This window comes from Pavona decussata, unplaced genomic scaffold (genome assembly GCF_977016875.1).
Source record: "Pavona decussata unplaced genomic scaffold, jaPavDecu1.1 SCAFFOLD_223, whole genome shotgun sequence".
Taxonomy (NCBI): Eukaryota; Metazoa; Cnidaria; class Anthozoa; order Scleractinia; family Agariciidae; genus Pavona; species Pavona decussata.
Window position 1 is genome coordinate 2,230,001 of NW_028145628.1, and position 24,850 is coordinate 2,254,850.

The 24,850-nt window shown below is 38.8% G+C and overlaps 3 protein-coding genes across 3 annotated transcripts in view; 2 read left to right on the forward strand and 1 right to left on the reverse strand.

Moving 5' to 3' along the window:
* The window catches only part of LOC146459116 (F-box and leucine-rich repeat protein 13-like), a 39,039-nt gene extending 27,437 nt beyond the window's left edge, over positions 1-11,602 (forward strand). Inside the window, exons 15-23 of the mRNA XM_085090042.1 lie at positions 797-895; positions 3,507-3,627; positions 4,680-4,842; positions 5,850-5,969; positions 6,246-6,456; positions 7,138-7,191; positions 7,635-7,715; positions 8,170-8,252; positions 10,975-11,602. Of these exons, the coding sequence (XP_084946168.1) occupies positions 797-895; positions 3,507-3,627; positions 4,680-4,842; positions 5,850-5,969; positions 6,246-6,456; positions 7,138-7,191; positions 7,635-7,715; positions 8,170-8,252; positions 10,975-11,131 (1,089 nt within the window). The 3' untranslated portion in view covers positions 11,132-11,602. The remainder of the gene's footprint in view (positions 1-796; positions 896-3,506; positions 3,628-4,679; positions 4,843-5,849; positions 5,970-6,245; positions 6,457-7,137; positions 7,192-7,634; positions 7,716-8,169; positions 8,253-10,974) is intronic.
* A 120-nt stretch (positions 11,603-11,722) lies between these two features.
* On the reverse strand, positions 11,723-14,512 carry LOC146459117 (uridine 5'-monophosphate synthase-like). The gene has a single exon (XM_085090049.1). It carries the CDS (start codon positions 14,370-14,372, stop codon positions 12,945-12,947), a length of 1,428 nt encoding a protein of 475 aa, XP_084946175.1. The 5' UTR covers positions 14,373-14,512; the 3' UTR covers positions 11,723-12,944.
* On the forward strand, positions 14,450-23,634 carry LOC146459118 (polyglutamine-binding protein 1-like). Its single transcript, XM_085090055.1, has 9 exons — positions 14,450-14,583; positions 14,956-15,092; positions 17,778-17,833; positions 18,108-18,166; positions 18,670-18,720; positions 19,430-19,536; positions 20,714-20,762; positions 21,806-21,881; positions 23,174-23,634. Exons 1-9 carry the CDS (start codon positions 14,526-14,528, stop codon positions 23,337-23,339), a joined length of 759 nt encoding a protein of 252 aa, XP_084946181.1. The 5' UTR covers positions 14,450-14,525; the 3' UTR covers positions 23,340-23,634.
* Positions 23,635-24,850: the final 1,216 nt, after the last annotated feature.

Consider the following 24,850-nt stretch of genomic DNA (forward strand, 5'->3'; position numbering starts at 1 on the left):
TCATTTACACAATCACCACCCCGAAAGCTAGTTTAATATGTGATTATTCGATCTGAAATTGAGCACACATTTTCTCTTGTAAATTACATAAACAAAGACAACTGCAATAACTCATGATATAGTGGAAAGACCATTAAACAATTACCTACTTCTCTGGCGGGTACAAGTCATTGTCCTTGACTGCTTCTTTTTACCTGTTTAGCTATATTTGGTTAGCCTTCTTATAAAATTTCGTACTTTTTTCTGGCTGATTTACCGACTGACAAAAATCTTGTAAGCTTACACAATTAAGATCAACGGAATTGTCAATCAAAGTTCCTAATCAGTTCCAATTAAGGACGGTGCCTACTAATAAAGAAGTATTTGTGCGCAGTTTATAACTATACGGGGAAAGCAGATCTTAGCCAGGGCTATTGAAACCCAAAAAGAAAATTGGAGGTAAACACGCATTTTTTGGAGATAATTAAGCAATAATTATTCTAAAAAACATTAAAATACAGAGCTATGTATGGCGTTTTTTTCCAAATTGAAGTTTTATTATCTCTGAAAAATGCATGATTACCCCAAATTTTCTTTTCAGATACCAAGGGCACTTGCTTAATTCTGCTTTCTCCGCATAATTTTAAACCGCGCAAAGATATCCGTGTTTATATAAGTAGGCACCACCCATAAGAAACTCGAGTATCTCGAGATACGTAGAACATATGCGCAGTAATAAAAGTAGGCACCGTCCTTAAGCAATTCTGTCACGCTGCGTCACGCCATGATTATGATCTAATTTTGCGTTTGTTTACAGATAACACAAGAAGGGTATAAGTTTATATCCATGGGTTGTTCGTATTTGAATACAATTATTCTGAATGAACTGCCAGGCCTCAGGGATGACTGCATACAGGTATGAAATCAACATCTGGGTCATCAATAGCCTGCGTAGCTGGCGGTTTTGGCGGGCGGGAAAGCCGGGCCAAAATGAGTGGTGCAGCTGCGGGTGAAATGGGGAGAGAACCGCGACAGCCGCGGGGAAGCCGCGTCAACGAGCGGCTTCGCCGCGAGGAACCTCGTTGCCCTCGCCCCATTTCCCCGCGGCTTCGCCACTCGTTTTCCCATAAAAACCGCCAGCTACGCAGGCTAGGTCATCAATGTTTTAGGAGGGGAGGAGAGGGACGTTGGCAAGATTTTAATAAGGTCATTAGTATTGAAAAAGTCATCACTCAACTTGAACATTTTCCTAATTTACTGTAATTTTTTGTTTGTTTGTTTTGCATTTTTTTTTATTTTCATTATTTTTCAACTTTCTTGTGGTTGCTGACCAGCATAGGCTGGTTTAGTTTATTGCGGCCTAAGCTCGATTTCCGCCGCTTTCTCAGGTCCGGTTTCATTTCCCGAACAGCAGCTGGTTATCGAGCCTTCTTCTTACCAATCTACTTAATTTAGACTTAATTGACCACATTATCCTGTTCATTTCGTTCATTTTATCTGCCTGGAGTATCCAATCGATGGAAACCGATGATCGGAAATTCAATCGATCAATCGATATCAATCGATAAAATTAGTTAATTGGTATCGATTGGTATCGGCCAATCGATGACCAATCGATAACCACACAAAAACCGTTGATCGATTGCTATCGATTGGCTCAGCAACCTCGAACAGGCGTCACGCACGCTGCATGTCCGATTATCTGCCATTTTTAGGAAGCCCTGGGGACGAAATTGTTTTGTTTTTAGATAAAACTAGTGAGCAGCACATCTGCGAACTCTTACAGTTGTAAAACGATTTATTTTCTCCTACGCGTTTCGTGTGACCAACGCACACTTCGTCAGGGAGTTTAACGATACAACATATAGTCTAATAAGTGACCTATATATATACCTACATAAAAGACTAAAATAAATTTTACATTACGTAAAACCGCACCTACGAAAAAACCCACGGATTCCTGTGGATGGTGCGTTAACGTTTTAAAAAGAGAAAGAAGAGAGTATTGAGTATTGAGTATTGAAATGTGTTTACAATTACTGCGTACAAAGTTGTGTTTTTTATGCGTCGATTCCCGGTTCCGTCAATCTGCAACCAATCGATACCAATGGATACCAATTTATCTATCGATTGGTATTGATAATCGATACCAATCGATAGCCACACGAATCTTCGCCATCGATTGATCATCGATTATAAATATGAATCGATTAATTGATATCGATTGGTATCGATTGATATCGATTGTCGTCGATTATCGATTTCATCGATTAGATACTCCGGGTATCTGCTGACGTTGTAGCTAAATCCAAGATGCCGGATTTGTTGAGTTTGTGACGTCACGGCTTTTGCAAACAGCTTTGATTTTTGTGTAGTTTTCCTTTGCTTGCTTTGCCGTGTGTTAAAAATTAGATTCGATTTATCGTCTGTTTTCTCTTTTAAATTTGCCGCGCGCCGGCATTATAGCATACGGCTGCCGCTTTTGTCAGTAAGCAGAAGTTCTTTTGTGTGAAACAATTGAGCAACCGCATGACGTCAGGAAATCCAACATGGTGGCGCCCGGGAAATTTTAAAAGCGAAAATGAGCGATAATCACATTCTGTTTTGTCCCACACAGAAATATTATTTCCATGTCTTCCAACAAAATGTAACATAAGATTGAAGTTTCAACAATTTAACGTTAACTTATTTTAACAGTGGAGGTTTCCTTTAACAAAATAGTAGGGACCTCATTAAAGAGCTTAAGCAACGACGACGGCAACGGCAACGAAAACGTCACCTGAAAATATATCTTTATTTCATATGTGCCACTTCGCGATTATTTCAACTCGCTTAACTTTTACAGAAACGGCGAGATATTCAGTAACCAAATTGGTAGGAGTGGTGTACAAGTTAAGAAAGAAAATGAAAAATTCACCGTCGTCCGTTGACGTTCTCCACAAAACCTTAAATGTGGTCATTTCACGTTGTTGTTTTGCAAAGGACGGCAAAGAGATGTACTAAAATGTAAAACGCACGTGCAGAGCGATTGTGTTTGCTCATTAAACCTATTGTTTTGCGGCGTTGTCGTCGCCGTCGTCGCTGCTTAGGTTCCCTATTAAGCGGAGACGATGACGCCGCCGCGTTTTCTTAATAAATTCACAATAATTTCTACTAATTTTCATAATGAGGTTTAAAGCGACAACAACAGCAACAAAATTTTATTTTTATGCCACACTGGAATACGGAGGAAATAAATGAGTAAACACTACTTATGTAAGGTATAATGCATCCTCGGGGACCCAGGGGCAGTCAGTCGTAGGCGGGCGAAATGGCGTGAAGAAAGTTTCCGAGGTCGGCGCGCCACTTCGCCCGCCCCCACTAACTGCGCCTGGGTCTCCCAGGATGGGTATAATGCCACCTAGAAAATAACTATTAAGCTAATCGAGCTAGGAGGCATAACAATAACTATGTATAAATGTCAAAAGTAGTCAAAACAGGGAGGCACAAGCAACTCGAAAATCGCCTATTGTTTTCGTTTTCTCAAGGCTTTGACATCAGAGTGTCGGACGTTAAGGAATGTGTCAATCTTAAACTCTCCATTCCTATCCGATGCCGCTTTCAAGTGCCTTGCATCATGCAGAAGATTACACAAGATCAGAGTAGAAGGTGTGTTGAGTTCATTTATTTCCTTACTTGTCTTTCACCCGGATGGTACTGTATTTCTTCGATTAAAATAATTCTTTCATTTGTTGTTGTGTGTAAATGTTGTAGCGATTCTAAAAATCATGGAGAGAAAATTGTTGCCGTGTGAAATTTGGAGTATGCGATGTACAGTCGAAACTGGTCACCCTCGTAGAATGGCTAACTGACCGCTTTTTTTACAGTTGCAGAGATTACACGTCAAACACAATAAAAACGACATTTTATATAACATTTGATAACTTATAATGTACATGAGTTTATGCACAAAAGCGCTCACAAAATCACTTACTTGGCTAACACACTGCAGCGATGAAATGGTGTGACAAAGAGAACATGGTATAGAAACAGACTAATAAAACAATAACGCCAAGATCCTACAGTCAGGATTGTAGGTCTTTAGAAATTCAAGTAATCATTCAACAACAGATCAATAAAAACTGCTCGTTGTGACTAAAGGGCATCCGCGACCGCTAAAAGGGGAAGTATCACGCAAATTTGCTGTCATTTCAAAACCCAAAAATGTTTGTCTGCCAGCAGAAACAACGAAATAATTGTCAAGTTTGTTATAAATTATCACCCCGGTGCAATACAACTGTTCATTAGTGCCTCTAGCCAGACACAGAGTAGGCCGGTATGGATTGAAACTTGAAAAATATTAGGCTAATGTTTTTCAAGTTCTCTCAATTTTTGTTTCCAAAATGCGCTAGAACAGATCACAAGTTGTTTCTTTCAAGAATTGAGTTGATCTCTTTCCTCTCATCATTCTAGAATTACTTGGCAGCTGATTGAAGGTCTTATTTCATCACTTTTAACAAAAGATATCAAAAACCCCATGATACCTCCCCTTTAATAGAGGTGACCGTTTAATAGAGGTAAAAACTACAGTAAATAAGGGGAGTAATTTTCGGGACTTCGACAACTGACTGCTAAATAGAGGGTGACCGCTTGATACAGGTTTGACTGTGTATGGCTCTCCTAATCTCTGTAATGGTTCCTTTTTTTTTTCTTTTTCACAGGAAACAATCGCTTAACCGATGTATCAGTTAAAGTGTTGGCCAAGAGTTGTTCGATGTTAGATCATGTCTATCTTGTGGATTGTCCAAGAATAACTGATCTCGCACTGAAGGCGTTAGCCGCCTTCAAACACCTCAATGTAGTCAACGTTGCCGATTGTGTCAGGTAAGAAGAACCGAATAGAGCCGAGTAGAGCCGACGACGTACGAAGAATATACGAAGTTGACTGTACTGCACATATTGATAAGAGGGCCGGTTAGTTTCTAAAGAAACTGTGGTGCTGCGTCGGTGGGGAATAGAAACGAATGTTTGGTTTATCAACAGAGTTGATAGGAAATTTGACCACCGTAAAGAGATTCAAGTGCTGACGTTTCGAGCGTTAGCCCTTTGTCATAGCGAAGGGCTAACGCTCAAAACGTCAGCACTCGAATCTCTCTTACGGTAGGCAATTTACCTTTAGTTATCAACTCTGTTGATAAACCAAACATTCGTGTACTGCACATAGAAAATCTGATCCTGCCGTTAAGGCCGGTTGGGCGGTTTCCAAACACCTCGATATAGTCATCGTTATCGATTGTGTCATGTAAGAACAGCCGTTCGACTTTGGTGACTTGCGAAGATTGTACGAAGACAATACTGCAAATAGAACAACACATTTCCCCTCCTCGAATCTTCATATACACAGTGTATACAGGCAGGCCAAGCTCGCGTCGGACGATGACGTTTGAGTGCATGCAGTATTGGGTTACAGGCAGTCGTTGAGAATTTAAACGCGTTCTAAGACTCTGTATGGGGGATAAAATATCGTCGATTCTGAACTGAACTTTGAACAATGCTAAATTTTAACTTTCGTCCAATAAAAGACGGATTCTTATGAATAGAATGACAGTGATTTCAAAGAATGCCCAAAACGGTGAAATAACTCCCAAACAGTAAAACACAAAAGAAGACTCATTTATTCATTTTACCGCTTGGACTCAAAGGTCATCGTCCCACTAGTAGTTAATTATTACACGCTCTCTAGTGACGCGAGCTTGGGCTGCCTGTGCTCCATGTAGTCAAGGCTACCCTCACGATCACAAGAATAGACCTCATGTTGCACTTTTCCCAGAATCGTACAGTAGTCGTTTTTATATTCTACCATGTTAACCGCGCTTTTTTCATTCTAATAGGATACAGGATACTGGAGTGAGGCAGATTGTGGAAGGTCCTTCGGGCGCCAAAATAAAAGAATTAAATTTAACAAACTGCGTACGAGTCAGTGACGTCACCTTGCTAAGAATAGCACAAAGGTGAGGAAAATAAGTCACGAACGTTCAATGTATGGATGACGTTATAATAATCTTGAAAAACGCTGTTGTTGTAAACCAACTGGCGCTCGTGTTACGTTACTTTTCACGTGCCACAATCGCTTGCGTTACTGTACGCGTCACTGACATGCGCGTGTATCGCGTTACTTTTTTGGCGTAACTGTACGTGTGATTGACAACTGTGTTGCGTTACTTTTCAGGTGTCGTGATTGTTTGCATTTCTGTACGCGTGACTGACAGTGTTGCGTTACGTTTCAGGTGTCACAATCTCGTGTATGCTAGTTTCTGTTATTGCGAGCACGTGACTGATGCTGGTGTGGAACTGCTTGGCACCCTCCCCTCCCTGACATCACTGGATTTGTCGGGTTGTAATATTCAGGATCAGGGCGTGGCAGCTTTGGGTAACAATCCAAAGTTTCGTGACATCACTCTTGCCGAGTGTCCAAACATTACCGATCTTGGACTACAGGTGCGTTTTATCTGCTTTGTAGGGAGTCTAGTTTAGCTTAGATTGCCGTTATGTAATCGAAGCAACTTCGAATCTTTCTTGGATGTATTTGTCAATTTGTTTGAATTTTTGGAATGTGATTGTTTGGAAACGATTGTATGATCATTGGTAATATTTGGACAATTTTTTAGCCGATGTAATGGAAAAACAGAGGGCTTAGTTTCTATATAGACTGTGGTAATGCGTCGGTGGGGAGTGTAAATAAATGCTTGCTTTTAACAACAGAGTCGATAAGATAACATGACTACCGTAAAGAGATTCGAGTGCGACGAGGTACGTTCGCAGTATCATTCGCTGTTGTAACTTCAATTACTAAGGCCCTTACTATTCTTATTTTAGTGACTTTTTTTTTTTCATTTCGGCTCAGCAAATGTAAGATGTAAAACATAAATGTGAGATACAATCTATTAGTTGTATGACATTTTATAATAGATTTTGCGGTTGTAATTGAATTATTGTAACTTTGGATTGTAATCAGCCACTGTAAATAAGCTTTTGGACGCAACAGAAAATTGGTAGTTACTGTTTGATGTATACAAAAACTGTTGATTCCAGAGAAATTATCGCTGTTTTTTTATTATTTATTTAGTTAGTCATTTATTTATTTATTTATTTATTTATTTATTTATTAATTTTTTTCAGAAAATGTGCCAGCAATGTAGACAACTGGAAAACTTTAATGTCTCTCACTGCAAGGTAAGGCCTTCACTGCGTTGATTAATTTCTCGACTCTCATTACTTGTTTGTTGGACCATGCAGTGTTCTTGTAAGGAGAAAATGCATCTTCATAGGTGAACTATTTGAAGGCCAATTGACTCCTTTGCTGAGAATAAAAACCTTAGCCATCAACAATTTCCTTTTTGTCTAAACTCAATGGGCCAGTTATTTAAAAAAGTCTAACTTAGGCCGCGGTTTAAGACATGCAATAGGCCTCCAAATCTGTTTAAAAGTGGTTTATTTTAAGTAGATAAATAGTTTTCTAGTCTGGGATGCAAGCCTTCTTGTTACTGTCGGCAGTAGACAATGTTTAGATATGATTGTTGGCAACATTGTTAATGGCTTAGAACGTGGTTTTGTTAAACACCGTCTAAACTGTCTTTTAATAACTGACCCTATGTGTTTACGTTCTGTTTCCTTAGGGGCTGACTGATAACGCTATTAAAAACCTCGCGTTCTGCTGTCGATTGCTACGAACTCTAAACTTGGCAGGCTGTAATAAGGTAGGCTTTGTAAAGAACGCAGAATTAAAGGGGAAGTATCAAGGGAATTTAGCGTTATATAAAAAACTCCAAAACGTTTTTATCGCCAGAAACCTTAAAGTATTGCTTTTAAATAGTTGTAAATTATCACCTCAGTGTACTAAGGCTATCGACGAATGTCTCTGCTCACAGATTGACTGGGTTAGAATGGACTGCAACTTGAAAAAAATTAGGCTAACTGTTTTCAAGTTCTCGTGTTTTTGTTTCCAAAATGCAATAGAGGAAGTCATAAGCCGTCCTTTCAAGAATTCAGTTGATTTCTTTCTCTTGATGTTCCAGAATTATTTTGTAACTACGTGAAGGTGTTGTCGCACCATTTTCACCACAAAAGATCAAAATCCTCATGATACTTCCCCTTTAATCTTGTTTGGTGTTTATTTATGTCATTGATGGCCTTTTGTCTGTTTCTTTCCAGTTGACAGATTCAAGCCTGCAGTATTTATCAGGTGTTTGTCATTACATTGAAGCATTGGACCTCTCAGGCTGCATTCATATTACGTAAGTGTAAAATAACATGACTTTCCGAAATTAAGGGGCCCATTTTGGAAATTTTCTGAAGTCTGGACCAAAATAAGGCGGTTTCCAATTGAGTGTCGTAAAACCAAAACCAAAGTAATTACTCTGGCCAATCACAGCAGATGTAAACAACAATACGAGCCAATCAGAATTCGATAACAACAACAACAACAGCAAGACTTTATAACCCCGTTTAAAAGTTATTCATACATTTCGTTGAAAAGGTTTTGAAATGTTAAGGGCTTACCAGCTCCCTGAAATAACTAAGAAGATGAAAATGTCAGGGAGCTGGTTTAAATAATGTAAATTAAGTATTTACAGTGGAGGTAGGACAGTTTTCTAGCAAAGCCAAACACACACACACACAAACACCAATAACAATATTTAGAGCATGTGACAAATACATGTGACTAACGGCAAGCGCGGGAAAACGCGTGCGGCCAAATACGATTAGTTTTGGTTTGGATTCCTATTGGTTGAGAAAGTGGCGCGAGTTTTATTAACCAATCACAGAGCGTAGTAATGCGAAACCAAAGCAAACGCGAAATTACTTTCGACACTCAATTGAAAACCACTCTAACAAGACAAAGTAATTCTCAAAATTATCCATAATAATAAATAGACATAAAACAAAGGAAATCGCTTCCGTGAAGGAGAACTGGAAATGTGATCTAGATTATCATAAAATTTGGTGAACCTTTGCTTTGGTTTTCTCTTTTGAGAAGCCATCAAGCACTCGAAACAGTGTTTCATCCGATTTCCAAACACCTCGAAGTTGGTCGTTCTTTCAACCCACTTCTCTGTGTTTGGAAATCGGATGAAAAACTCTTCCTCGTGTTTGCCAGGTGTTTGAAATATTACATGAACATGTTTCGTGTAAGTGGTTTTTGCACTGCTGTTGGATTGGCGACTTTCCAGCTAACAAGTCTAGTAATCTTGGGAAAGATTCAAGTTTTCGTATAGAGCGGTTTTCAATCGAGTGTCGAAAAACCAAAACCAAAGCAATTACTCTGGCCAATCACAGCAGATGCAAGCAGCGCAATGAACCAATCAGAATTCAAAGCAAATACATGTAACCGGCGCCAAGCGCGGGTAAACGCGTGCGAGCAATGCACGATTGGTTTTGGTTTTTCATCTTATTGGCTGAGAAAGTGGTGCGAGTTTTGTCAACCAATCACAGAGCGTAGTAATGCAAAACCAGAGCAAAAACGCAATTGCTTTCGACACTCAATTGAAAACCGTTCTAAGTTACTTTGGCAGTCACTAACAAACAATGAATATATTCAGCTATTCAAAGCGATAATTCAGTTGAAGGAAGTATGAATGGTAGGGAAAAAGGACAATTTAAGCATTATGGGGCTGAATATGAAAATGAGCGCACTTCACTTAGCATCCGATTAAGTCCTCAAGTTGAAAGGATTCAACACGTCCCTTCGGTATACATTTAGTTTTGTTTCGTTTGTTTTTTTTGTGTAAAATCGTGCAGTATATCAGTCAATCAAGGCGATCTACGGTACGGCTAACTATCGAACGTTCATTACGAATCCACCCGCATAACGTGCTTAAGCTGCAAATTTCAGAAGTTGCAGAAAGTTTTAGGGAACTGAATCTTATCCCTCGAATTCACGAATTGTTGTTTTGCTTTACGGAAATGCTAGCTGACCATTTCGCATTTTTGACGACATATTCGCCCCTTCGAAAATGAAAAGAATTAGTTTTCCATTGTTATGAAAGTTTTGGAACTAAATCAGAATTTCTGAGGTGATTAAAGGGGAAGTGTCATGGGGTTTTTGACCTCTTTTGTTAAAAATGGTGAAATAAGATCTTCAAGTAGCTACAAAATAATTCTAGAGCAACAAGAAGAAAGAATCAAATCAACTCAATTCTTGAAAGGAACAACTCGTGATCTGTTCTAGCGCATTTTGAAAACAAAAACGCGAGAACTTGAAAAACATTAGCCTAACATTTTTCAAGTTTCAATCCATACCGGCCTACTCTGTCTCTGGCCAGAGGCGCTCATCGACAGTTTTATTGCACTAGGATGATAATTTATAACAAAACTAGACAATTATTTCTTTGTTTCTGTTGACTGACCAACATTTTGGGTTTTGAAGTGACAGCAAATTTGCGTGATACTTCCCTTAAGGCCTTCCCGGAACAGATATCCATCCAAGTGAACCCCAATGAATGCCATGAGCCCTTGGGTGTCCATGATATTAAAGTCTCTCAATACAAAAACGTTGGTACCTCAGTAGTTTTGCCAACGATGATCGAGCCCCAGTCATCTCAGCGTCTTGTTGTGTTCCAAGACAACGCTTCCATCCAAGTGTGTAACTGTTACTTAGCTTGCGTAATTTAGTTATTAAACTGAAACATTGAAAGAAATGCGATGTTTTAAGCCTGGTGAAAAAAATTATCGATGTACTTTTTCTCAGTCAATGACAAAGGCATACTCGGGAAATAAAATGCTAATCCTTCCAAACAGGAGTCGAACCTAAGATCTTCCGATTACTAGTTCGGATGCTCTACCACTGAGCTACAGGAGACTCGTGGGAGCTAAGGCCATTAAACTAAGTTCATGGAACAAACATCCTCCTTACTGCTAGGATTTGAATGTCGCTGAGTGGTATATATGAAAGCAACGTAAAACACCAATTTTGTTTTTATTTGATGTCTAATTCTTCATTTTAATATTTTCTTTCAGAGACAAATCACTGCGGTACTTGAGGAAGGGTTGCAAGAAACTGTCGTCTCTAACAATCCTTTACTGCAGAAACATCACCAAGTCAGCGGTTCAGAAACTTCAGACCAAATGTGCGCATGTGCTGCACAGCTCCGATGATCCTGCGCTTGGATTCTAACTGACCAGTACGGACAGTTGGCTCATATTCGCCGCACTCTCCGATGGACCAACCAATGTTGCTTGGATCTCTATAGACGCTGAGATGGCGAAAGGGAGGGCGGTGTCACAGAAGACGAAAACCATTTGAATTTCTCTTACTAATAGCGCAATTTTTTTCATTTCCTTTCCTCTGTAATTGTATTTTGGCAACAAAGTATGGAAAAATCTGGCAATTCAGCAGCGACTAGAGACAGCACTATTATTAGCTTTTGAGTTTTAGTAACACTGTGGTTTTATCCAGACTGAAGTGCATTACATTTATCGCATTTTAACAGGGGTTTGTCAGAATTGTATTATAGGAATTATTGTGACAAGGCTTTTCAGAAATCAAATTTAATGTACATAGGCCGCTTAATAGTATGTGAAACATAAGGTCTTATATGTTGTACAGCATTCTCCAATTAAGGATTAAAGAGATATTTTCACTTCAGGTGATCATTGGCTGTATCTCTCGGCCCACCAAACTGACCTCAGTATAACCTCCCAAGGCCTTAGAAGTTCTCTGTTATTTTGAACTTTACAACTCACACTTAAAATTGAGTTACTCCACTTTCATTTGCAATCCCTTTTTTATTATATCAAAATCAAAACTAATTAATAATTCATAAGCCCGTTGACCTATCAAATGGTCGATAATACATCACGTGCACTGACTTTATATCAATAAACCTCCTCCTTATTAGTACAAAGTGTTTTATCAGCTGATAAAACACTCCTCATTAGTATGCGATGTTTTATAAGCGGGGTTTTTCTTGTATGCTTATTTCCAACGTTCACAAAAGCATAATTGTTATGAACGCTATTGACACATTCCTTTTCCAGGAATGTTTTTGAAGCCATTCAAAAAACTCGCAGTACGTGTTTTATTGGCTCTAAAATCACTCGGCTGCGCCTCATGGTTTTAAACCCGATAAAACACTCCTGCTCGTTTTTTAAACATTACCTTACACACTTCTTACTTCGCATTACAATAATTATTATAACTTATGTAACAGTTCCTCAAGTGAATAAACACAGAGAGCCTTACTTGGTATCTTACAAAATATTTTTCTGCACTGATAAAGACAGGGCAGGGTACTTCTTAAGTACACGTACATGTATTATTAAAAGTCTAAAGTACAAAATCTTACAGTGATTGTAGTTTTAAATTGTTGTACATGAAGTAGTTTGAAACCTGGATATTTTCAGTAACAGAAAACATGCAAGGCAGTGGCTGCAATCAAGTACCTTTGTTTGAAAGGTACAGATGTGATGTCTTGAGGACCCAAAAATTTAACAGGTATCACAAACAAGTTATGATTTCTAATCTTTCGAGTACAGGACGGTGTTGAAACCCTGTAATTAAGATGTGTGTTTAGCTACACACAAGCCAAAATGTGCGACAAAGAAATTTCATGTTATACACTCTACTGAAAAAAACGTCCTGTGAAAATTGTGAATTATAAACTATGCGACCTGATGGAGTTATGCAGTGATCTACATGTAATTAGCATGCACATATTTTGTTTTTTTTCTATCCCTCTCTGTGAGAAAAATGTAAATTTTAAGCTCAAATTGCTTTTCTTTTCTAACACAAAGAATGCAAATAAGGTCATAAGTGAAATACTTCCCAGAAAGCTGTTGGGTCCTATTGGCCATGCTTTAAACCTTTAACATGATAATGTTTATTCAGTCAAGTGTATATACCCTAATCTGTAATACAAGTTTATGTTGTGGTAGCATCTGTGTTGATCTTACTAATCCAACACAGGAATTTCAAGGCTGTAGCTTTGTCAGTTTTCAGTCCGTTGCATGTATGCATTGAATGCTGCCTCCTTGAAGTCCACGGCAGCCTTGGTAGGATCTTCTGCCTGATAGATTCCCCTGCCAACAATTACAACATCACTTCCCTTGTTAAGTATCACATCAGCAGGTGTGAGGTATTGTTGACCAAGACTATCCCCTCCGGCACTAAGCTGTACCCCTGGTGTCATGTGAATGAACTGTGGATCGTCGATTAAACACGACTGACTAATGAACCCAATGACAAAGTCTTGGTGTTTCTTGGCCATCTCAACAGCTGCTTTGGTGTAATCGCCAGTAGCTAGGCTTCCAGCTGAACTCATTTCACCAATCAACAGGCAAGCCCTACTGAGAGGTGCACCAACCTCTTTAAGGCCCTTTACAACTCCATCTCCAGGTACCACGTGTGCATTCACCAGGTCAGCCCAATCAGCAATGTGGTACACCCCTTTACTGTATTGGTTCTTCACAGTGTTTCCAATATCAGCAAATTTCCTATCTTCAAAGATGACAAAGTTGTACTTCTCTGCAAGCTTTTGAAGCTTTTTGCTAAACTCTGGTGTAAAATCCGCCAGTATGTCGACATGTGTCTTAACAATACACACGTGAGCTCCCACCTTTTCGACGAGGCTCAACACCTCTCCACACGTGGTAAAATCAGCTGAGACAGCAAGGTTTGATTTCTTCTCGTGCATGATCTGAAATAACTTCTTAGTGAGCGGATTCGAAGCAACTTGCACTCTAGCTCCAAAGCTAAGTTTGCTTCCAGGTGCTTTTGGTGGCTTGGGTGTCACAGATGATGGCTGGAATTTGTTCGCGGAAAGAAACTCGCGCACTTTTCCCGCCATTTCTTGATCAACTTTTCCTTTGTCACGCAGCACCTCAAAAACTTCAGGAAGCGTGAGAAGGCTGTGAAGCTTTATTCCCTGCGACTGGAGCATCTCCTTGCCGCCTTGGAAGCGATCTAACAACACTACTGCATCTGAAACCCGGAGATCCACTGAAGCAAGCGCTTCAACCGTTTCCATTACACTCGAGCCACTTGTCACAACATCTTCAACGACCAAGCATTTGCTCCCCGCTGCAAACACTCCCTCAATCAGTCGCTTCGTTCCATACGACTTGGCTTCCTTTCTCCTCATAACCATGGGAACGTTTTGGTCTACGGACATGCAGGAAGCAATAGGCAAAGCAGTGTAAGGAACGCCGCAAATGACTGAGAAATCTGCCTTCGAATCGGAGGCAGTTTTCCACAGCAAATCACTTATTTCCCTCATGATTTCAGGATATGAGACGATAACCCGCAAGTCGACGTATACTGGGGACTGTATGCCACTCTTTAAGGTGAAATCGCCAAATTTTATGGCTTGAATGTCGAACAACTTTTCTACCAACATTTTCTTCTTGTCGGACGCCATGTTGAACTGAAGACACGTGGGTCACTCGTTGCAGCGGTTGACTGAAGCAGGATATCGCAGGCTCATTACCGCAGCCATGTTGAAAAGCGACAGAAAGACAGAAAGCACTTGGTGCCTAGGCTGAAGGTTGTTTTGCAGAAAAAAATAGACAAGATGCCTTTGCCGCCAGCACTTCAAGCTCGTCTTGCAAGGAGAGGGATAATCCAGAAAGGTAAACATGTATTTGATCTCATCTAGAGGTAAAACTGTGTGAAAACGTACAGATCTTTTGATAAACAACGTATGGGATCCGGAGAACATGCACGTTTTACAACTTCGTTTCCAGCCAAATTTCTTTGTAGCCTGTTTTGTATGATTTTGTTTGGAACACCTCATAGACAGACCATCGTGAAGGGAATAATATATGTCCTCCACACGCAAGATGAATAGCTGACCGAATCATTCTTGCAATGATCAAGTGTTCTACAACATTAAGCTTATTCCCAGAGGACGAAGATATTATTTTATGAGGGAATGTACAACATGTAATTTTCTGTTTTCCAGGGCTAAATGTTTCTCTGTTTACTGTTATTTATGTTATTAGACAAGGAAAAAGAAGACGGATCATCAACGTCTGATGGGCCAGTCAAGGGGTGTCCAAATACATCCAACCCTTATCATACATGCGTAGAATATTGTCGGAAGAGATATGGAGGAAACGCTGCTCCCCCTCCACCAAAGGTTAGAAACCAAACATAGTTTTTCATCAGATGTAGCCTGTGTAGGAAGCGTTTCTGTGGGGCTTTGTGCACTTTTTGCTGTTTAAACATGCAGAAATTTTGACAAGAGTGATAAAAGACAAAAGAAGGGGAGAGGAGAGAGTGAGTGAACACTTGCCCACAAACCCCACAATTTTGAAAAACACCCCCTCATGTCCCAATATTCACACGGTTAAAAAGTGAGAAACGTACAAAACCCTAGCAGAAACACTTGCTACGTAGGCTACATCAGATGTAACTCATGTAACAAATGAACAATCAGTTGGTGGGGCAGTAGAAACAAATGTTTGGTTTTGTCTTGATAAGGTAATATTGCCACTATAAATAGATTTGAGTGCTGACAATTTGAGTGTTTGCTCTTTGTCAGAGCAAATCCGCTAACACTTGAAATGCCAGCACTCAAATCTCTTTATGGTGGCCAAACTACCTTTATAGTTATGAGCTCTGTTGTTAAAACCAGAAATTCATAGTTACAGTTATGTCTGGTTTTCAAGAACGTCTAAGATGTAAACTTCTTGTATTCTGCATTAAACATAGTGGCTCAGGAGTGTGCTTTTGTTACCAAATCCCCTCATTTATGTACTTGTAGGAATACCATTCTATGTCATTTTTCTACTCTACCATTTATGTTGCTTGAGTTGTACTGGTAAAGTGGTTAGCACGTTTGACGGCAGGTTTAAAGTTGGGAGTTTAGAGAGGCTAGCATCTGCCCTTTGTGTTGTCTCCCTTGGCAATCAATGGCCTGCGTCTGTTCTAGGCTCTATTTTTGCTAGACCCTGATAACCTGTAGCTCCATTGTTCTTTTGTGTCTAGATGCAGTGTCAGTGAAAGTGATGGATATTTACCTCACTGCTTTGCAGCTCTGTAAATATCCAGGGTTGTAGCTAAGAAATTTGTCTGCCGGTTAGCTGAGAAATTGAGCCGGCTAAAGGCGCGAAGTGCCTTCTGTCGTCGGCATAGCCGACGGAGGGGTAGTTATTGAGAGGGGGTCGCCCCCTCCCATTAGGGGGGTATGGGGGGCCTCCACAGGAAATTTTGAAAATTTTAATTCAATTTGGTGCACTCTGGTGAAATCTGGGGGCTCTTTTATGCAAAAAGAAACAACCATTAAAGAGAAGGTCAGCTGTGGTGCCGCAGTTTGAAACGTGTGGTACAGAGATTCACCCTGAATTTCTTCAAAATTTTCCCCCTCGCTTTGACGTTTCCATATTTCCTTCGTGTGGTTTTGGTTGTTTGGCTTTCCTTGAACTCTCTACCAGGTCTGTTCATTGTGCCCCTAAGGAGAATGACAGACCTTCTGAGCAGACAGTGCTTTGTTTTACTACAGTTTGTCAATCTATGCTGTTTGCTAATTCTCTTTTTGGTGAGCTCACTAGAAGAATAGTTCTTTATTTAAACACAGTAAAATTCATCAGGAGTATAAAAATTAGAAATAACTTAACTCTCCTCAACAAAATTCAAAACCTAACTATAACTAATCTTATCTAACTAAAACCCGTTTTTCATGAATGCCGTGTATACTCTAACATTAAAAGTGAAAATACGTGCGTAAGATTTTCAATATTTACTTAACATTAAAGTAATGAGAACGAAAGCTACATCGCTTCCCACTCGTTCTGAAAAGATAAGTGCTTTTAAGTTTGCACTAGTTTATCAGAAAATCGATTCTTATAAACGCTTAGAACTGCAAACAAAAGAGCTGTCCACTCAGTCGTTCAGCTGTTCATCCAGTTTCGCGGGTTCGTTCACTCGGTTTCTCGTTCGTTCGTTTTCGCCGGCGAGCACTCGGCGGACCGTTTACGTTTGTTTGTTCAGTTGTTCCTCCGTTTGCCCAAGTTCTTCTTGCTATTCATGAACATAAACATGTTATAAACAATAAAATTTAACCAATTAAAAGCTGTATTAAAACATTCTAAGAAGTTGCTTCATGTTTTTTTCTCTGTCATGCTACAGAGAAATACTTCTTCTTTCTCCGATCTGACACAAATACCTGGTAACAAACTCGTTCCCAATCTTTCGCAACGCCTTGAATGCGGGGGCTACCAAGCTTCTTATTGACAAGATGGCGGACCCAGAAAACGGAAAGAGGACACGGTAAACAAGTTCTCAAAACAAGACTTTATTTCAATTACTTTATGGCATCGATACTCAAGGTAGTCAGGAGTTTATTCAACTTTTTCACTTAAAATATATTATTCTAAATCGAACAATTGCTAATGGGTAACTAAAGAACTTTTCATTGCCCTTTTAACCGAGTGTTTGCCACCCAAAATTCAGCCGGCGATGACCTCTTTCCCAGCCGGCGAATTTCGCCGGCAGCCGGCGCTTAGCGACAACCCTGAATATCCATCACTATTCACCTCCACTTCGGCAACTTATCTTACCTTACTTATCTTACTTAACTTATCTGAACTTTCTTCGGCAACTTCTCCACTTATTGTTAAATAGGTGCTGTTTTTAATGTTTGAATTTTACTCATTTTAATCGATTTTATGTAACAATTTTTTTATCACCATTGTACTCCGCATTTTATTATATTCAAATGTATAAATTTGCACATTAGAAATATTAACATTGTTATTGATTTATTTATTTAGGTGTATTCTTGACAGAAGATAATAGTAAGCTTCTCTTTTCTTGGTTTCAGGATTACAGCACTGTTCCATTACCAGTAGGATGGTATCTAGTGCCAGACCCCAGTAGGTAAGTGCTTAACCCTACTCAGGCTGGGCATGATTTTGTGTTCCTGAGCTGTGGGGGGAGGGGGGGAGGGGGGGAGGGGTGCTCAAAGTGACCTCCCCCACACACCTGGTAACTTCAAAGTCATTGAAGCTACGGCAATGAGACTTGGAGGGTATATAGTACATCCCAAACTGTTTCCTTTGGGGTCTGCAAAGCGGACCAGTGACATCATGTCACATGACAATTTCGACAATTGTTGTATTTATCATTGTTTTTTTTCCATTTCTTTTTGTAGTGGAAGTAGTTATTATTGGAACACAATAACTAACCAAGTGTCGTGGCACCATCCATTAGGTAAACTCCAACAAATACCTTTTGGTTTGTTCGTATTGCACAGGGTATAGAACTTGCTAAACTGAATTTTGAAAACTGAGTTTTGTTGTAGAGAACTTGCAATGTAATGAATAGAAAGTATTAATAATTAAAAGTATTAATTAATTTAGGAAAGCGTGTGAAATAAGTGAAGTAAATTATAGTAAATTATAATTTTGAATTGGCATCTATTCTTTTGTTATATGACATATTTACTTTTGTTCAACTTATACATATGTACATATATGTGTATATAGAAAGACTGTGTTTTGATTTTTCCGTATGACAGTGCTCGATACGTAAAAGTAGAGCGTAGTATAAAGAAAATAAAGAAAATAAAGTGTAGTTTTTTTTCTTTATTTTCAGTATATGTGTATATACATGTATATTTTATTTTAGCCTTTATTACAGTTGATGTGATGTCTTACAAGATTTTATCAACTTAATAAATGTAGATGTAGATGTAGAATTGTTTGTTTCAATAGATCCTGAAGGAGAAATAACACTTCCAGCATCTCTTGCTGCTAGTACAAAAGGTAAGTTGAAGTAGTGCTAGAGTGCTTAAGAGCGCTTTCTGTTTAGCCAAATTTTAAGTTGGAAATTTTGGAGACTTTCCATGTTAAATGAAAAGGCTCTTTTTCCAGTTGTTCCAAACTTGCAATCTCATTCGACATTGGTTGGTCAAAAAAAATGTGGTGACAGAATGATTGTGCAAGAAGACGACAAAATGTAAATGAAAATTTTTGTGCAAGTGGAACTGTAATTTCCATTCCAACTGGTGGGAAAAAGCGGAGTTCCTCCAAAGGTCGTTTGTTTGTTTCAGAAATTTTCTGTTTGATCTGCGCATCCATTTACATTTCAACCGGTTAAACAGGAAAGTTTGGCTGAATGGAAAGCACTCTGGAGGTCTTTGTTATTAATTAAGGTCATGTTCGATTGACTATATTCAAGGATAAGAATAGTTAGAATAGCCTCTACATTTCTCGTTTTAAGCCTGCCGCACACTTGAGGAAAGAGCTGAGCAAACTGCCTTGCGAGAAAAGTTTTGCACTTAGCCTCGCTTTCCTAGTGAGGTTCACAGCAACTTGGAAATGGCCTATTGGACAGATCCTACGTCTTATCATGAGCCTTGCATTATCCTTCTTAGGTAGCGGTTGGAATACAGACCAATAAGCATATTTTACCATCACCTTTGGCAGGCAAATTTCACAGTAAATAACACTGTATGGGTCATTTTTATTTCAGAATCTGAAGTTCAGCCCAACAGAGAGATCTTAGCTCCACCTGGTGTGGACACAGAACAAGATAAAGAACAAGTTTTGAGCATCGGCAAACATCCAAGTCTCATGAAGGTGATACTGCGGAGTAGCAAATGCATTGCAACTTCAATAATTAAAATTGACATGTATAATCGCGACTTGACTTTTTTGATGTAAAAAGAATGCTCTCCTAATACAGATTGGAGTAGAGAAATGTATGGGACAATCAACGATTGAATGAATGGATCCTGGGACGCGTATCTGGCATCACCCTGATCATTGAATGAACTTTTGTAGATGACAATTGCTCACTTTTGTAATATGTAAGCAGTAGTATTTGAAATAAATAACAAAAACATAACTTCCATACAGAAAACTTGTGAAATGTACCAAAAGAAGTATCAAAATCTTACCAAATGCTGAATTATGCCATCCTAAGCAGTAAATTGAGCATCATCTCTGCACTCATGATTACTAACAAGCTTCGGTAGAATTAATGAACAACTGCTTAATTTTCTTGTGGAGCACAAATTAAAACATTTAAAACTGCAATACAGACATTTTTTTTTATTTTATATGGTGAATTTAATTAATGTGAATTTATTTCTTGGAAAGTTAGTGTGTTGATGCATTACCATACACATGACACTGGATGTGACATCCAGTGTTGTTAAAATCATTTTGGCATTTAGTGGTTGATTCTCAGTATTGTTTGCCATACAACCATGAAGGTAGTTTTGCTGGTCTTAATTTAAAGGCTGATTTATCTCGTCTGTTACATAAGGTCTGGGTCGGGTTGTTCGAAAGCCGATTAACGCTAATCTTCGATTAAAAGTTAATCGAGGTTTTCATCTCGCCCTTTAAAAGTAATTTCGAAGCCTAATTTCAAGCTAAAGGTAAAGAAAAGTCTATGTCAAACTGAGGGCCAAACTCTTTTGGAAGAATCTTTATTGATCAGTTATTAAACTCGAATCAAAGTTCACGTTAATCCAGGATTAGCTTAATCGGGCTTCGAACAACTGGGCCCTGGATAGCAGCAGGTAACTTAAAAGTTTTAGAAAACAACAACAGTTTTGATTTTTAAAGACATGTTTTGACAACTCCTCTGTTATCTTTAAGTTTGTACTTGACGATATAAAACTAAAGATGACACAAGAGCTGTCACCATTTGTCTTTAAGAAACAAAACTGTTGTCATTTTTCTTAAACTTTTAACTTACCTTTACATGTTTGTTTATTTTTTGTTGTTGTTGTTGTTGTTGTTTTGGTAGGGATCACAGAAAAGACAAGAGGCTGCAGTCAAGAGAAAACACGAAAAAGGTGAACCATAGGAAATGAATTGGCAGACAACATGATGAAAATAAAACTCTTAAAAAATGATTGTATCTAACCTAAAAAGGTATTATAAAAATACTAAATCTTCGGCAGCCCTTCTGCTCCCTTCCGTCAGAGTACAATGAAGACTTTGAATAACTTAAAAGATTTTCCTTTAGACTTTCTTGGTCCCTGAGGGATGAGACAAAAGGCCAGTGAGCCGTAGGGAAAGGGTGGTGTTCATTCGCAGCGTTGGTGGCAAGAGTGGAATGTTAGGTTTCCTGCTGACAATTTAGTATTTTTATACCTTTTTAAGTCAGATACAATTGAAGGGCTTGGTCGAAAACTATGCTAAGGCCATCACAATAAAATGTTTCGTTTCCCATCGCCCCATCTCTTGTGATGGTGGGTCGGTCGGTTGGCAAAAAAAAATAAAAGAATGAACACTTGAAGGGGTTTGGGTTCCAGAGAAGGCCGGGCTGCCAAGTAAGAAAGCCTGGTTAGAAAGTTAGCTCGAAAACATGGTCTTTTTGTTCGTTATTCGTAGTATCGATGTTGATTAAGACATGGCTATCACATCATACCAATAATTGTTGTTAATAAAACAAGATCGTGTGCTTGTAAATTAAAGCATTTGCTTCTTTGACAAGTGAACCTGGAATTTTTTTTTTTTCACTTTTTGAAAAAAGTGGGCCGGTCGGGCGATGGGAAACGAAACATTTTGTTGGGATGGTCTAAGTGGAAAATCTGCCTTTTTTCTTCTTCTTCTTTTTTTTTTCTTTTTTTTTTTCAAAAGTGCCTGAATTTTTGCATGTGGCCTTCAAATTACTAGAAAAACATTGGCCTGCATTTTTTCGCTGATTTGCCAAATTATAAAAAAATGTTATTTTTTGAAGAGTTTTATCATGAACAATGTCCGCTCAAACAGAATATGATCAAAATACTACAGTGAAAAACTCAGAATTTGGCGGTCAAACTCACACTTTGTTTTGTTAAAGAAAATTGTTTAGTTAACAACAGTTTCTGTTGTTTGTGTGTTGGTTTTGCAGAAATAAGAGCCGAGAAGCGAAGAAAATCAGAGGAAGTTGACCCCATGGATCCTGCAGCATATTCAGATGCTCCAAAGTACGATTTATTGTTTTGATCAGTATCAAATTTCTCCTTATAATATCAATGCTTATTCAACCCCTGAGGTCATGAGAATTAAGGATATGATTACCCAAGGTGAATTTTCTTGATATTTTAACAACTTCTCCCCAGTACGTTTATAAGAAAAATATAGGAACAAGATGGGAGAATTTGTTCTTTGATATTCAGGGTTGAAGACTTAAATTGGATGTGGATAAGCCCTTCAACATGATCAAGGATCATTAAATTCAATTTTAAAGTGTAGTTTTAGATAAACATTAAAGAAAAAAATTAGCGAAATTACACAACGTTTCGATATTATTATGATATCATTTTCAAATGAAGAAATAAATATATTAATATTGTCACTTTAGGATCATTGACATTCACGCCTTCAACTGAACAATCGCGTTTTGAATGTAGTGTGTGAGCATCACAGTCGGTGTCATGTTACAGTCGGATTTAAGGTGGCTCCATAGGGTTTTCACTTATAATATGGCGCGCGCTATGTTACGCATCGAAACTCAGTTTTCTCTTGTTTCTTTTACCAATTCTTAAAACACGTACCCTTTACTTTAAATTACCTTACATTGGTCCTTTTTCTATTATCACGCGGAAAAAGGTTCGCCATTTTGTCAAACGTTATTGTAACAACATTGATATTAAGTTAGTTTTCTCATCCTTTAAAATCGGTTACTTGTTCAGTGTGAAGGATCCTGTCCCTCGTGGGCTCCGTGCAGGTGTGTTTTATAAGTTTTCGTGTGTGGGCTGTAATGCCTGCTATGTCGGCGAAACCACCCGGCATTTTTCCACGCGCGTACGTGAGCACATTTTCAGTGACAGGACCTCTCACATTTTTAACCTCTTACAAAATTCTGAGCATTGCCGCACTTCGTGCTCTATTGACTGTTTCAGCATCCTAGATCACGCTCCTACCACCTTTCAACTTAAGATGAAAGAAGCCATTCATATTCAATGGGAAAAACCTACACTTAATCATCAACTCTATCATGTTAATTTAAAACTTTCTCTGTAATATTTTACATTGTCATGTTTCCTTTTGTGCTTATAGTTAATTAGCATTTTGGTTTACACTATATATTCAACTCTGTGCTTTGTAATTTAAACTGAAGATGACAGAAGTTTCTGTCGAAACACGTTTTCAAATTTAAAAAGTGCTGTGTGGTTTCTCAGAATATCGGCATATCTGCCACTATCCAGACCTTTTGGCAATTCTTAAAACCTTACTAAGACACCTTAATATCAATTTCTTATGGTATTATTTACAGGGGCACATGGACGACTGGTCTAATTAAGAAAGGAGAAGCTAAAACTGGTGTGGATGTAACAGCTAATGGACCTCTGTTCCAGATGAGACCTTATCCCAGTCCGGGCGCAGTGCTGCGGGCAAATCAACAACTATCTCAGAAATCTGCAGTGGAAACCAGCGAATAAAGAGAAGATTACAGAAAAAAACAAGCAAGCAGAGAAATCTAAAGTGCCAAGACAAGTGAATAACCATCAAGATTATCTGGAGTGTACTTGAAGTATTTTTAGACAAATTGCTTTTTGAAATAGCGTAAAGTAGTCAAACCTGTACAGAAGCATCTACAGAACATGCAGTACGAACTGTTTGCGTTGTTGTTGTTGTTGTTGTTGTTTTCAGCAAATCTTTGACGTGTAGGATCGTGTCTCGTCCGAAAACAATCTTTGCAGACAATATTTAAGAACGTGCAAAAGTTTCAATCTACGGATGACCTCGAACCCGTTGCTGACTCGCTCCAAAAGCAGCGCTTCTTCATTTGATTTCCTGTTGTGTTGTTATCTCCAATAGTTCTGTATTCACAAGTACGCAAATTATGATCATCCGCGTGAGTGTAGTCCTGATAAGGACTGTTTGGGGTGACTGTAGTTCTTTATTCAGTCTGCAGGCAGTAAAAGAAATGGCTAAAATTTGGTTGTTTGCCATTCACCAAAAACCTGCAGAAATTTAGGTTGGGTACCGGGTGAATGAAGCACACTGTTTTAGTTGTTTACACTCGAAATTTTCTTAAACGAATGGAAGTTCTGTGGTCTCGCTGTTTAGGTGGGATTTTCAGGGATTTTACGACAGTACCCAGTATGGTGGGCTTTTTTCAGAACCAACCAAACAATTTACTCTGTGGCCTTTTTACTCACTCATAACTGTATACTGCTGTGTTTAACCCTTTAAATCCTAACAGTGGTCACCATCAAATTTCTCCTTGTAATGTCAATGCTTATTCCACCCCTGAGGTCATGAGAATTAAGGATATGATCACCCAAGGTGAATTTTCTTGATATTTTAATAACTTCTCCCCAGTACTTTTATAAGAAAAGTATGGGGACAACCCACAAGATATGAGAATTTGTTCTTTGATATTAGGGGTTAAAGGATTTGAAAAAATTGTAATTAATCACCCTATCAAAGTTGGCTCTGTTTTTACAGGCCGTTTAGTGAGCGTTTATTATCTGTCCGGTGGGTGGGGAGGGCGAGGGGATGGGGAAGGCTATTGGGTGAGTGCTGGGAGGGGGTAGGGGATGCCCCTGGGCCAGCTAGATGCCGCTAAGTGCTTCAGCAGTCGTACAATACAATCCCACTTTGAATTAAGCCATTCTTTTCTTGCCGACGTGCCAATAATTCTTTTCCAGCCAGAAATCCACGCCTTTTCTTGAACTTTTTCCACTTTGGAGGCCACCAAAAACCATAAAGGAGGATCTATCGTCATATAATCGTTATTGCGCCTTTATGACAAGTTAAAAGAAGTAGTTTTAACTTCCCTGGCAATTTATAGTACACCTTGTACTCTCAAGGTAGTTTAAAGCAAGAAAAATAGCTTAAAAATGTGACATGTTCACATCCGCCGGTGAAACTAATCATTGCATGCAACCCACTTTTCCTAACAATAGTGAAATATCGTGTCAGAAATGTGGAGGGCAATAAAAGG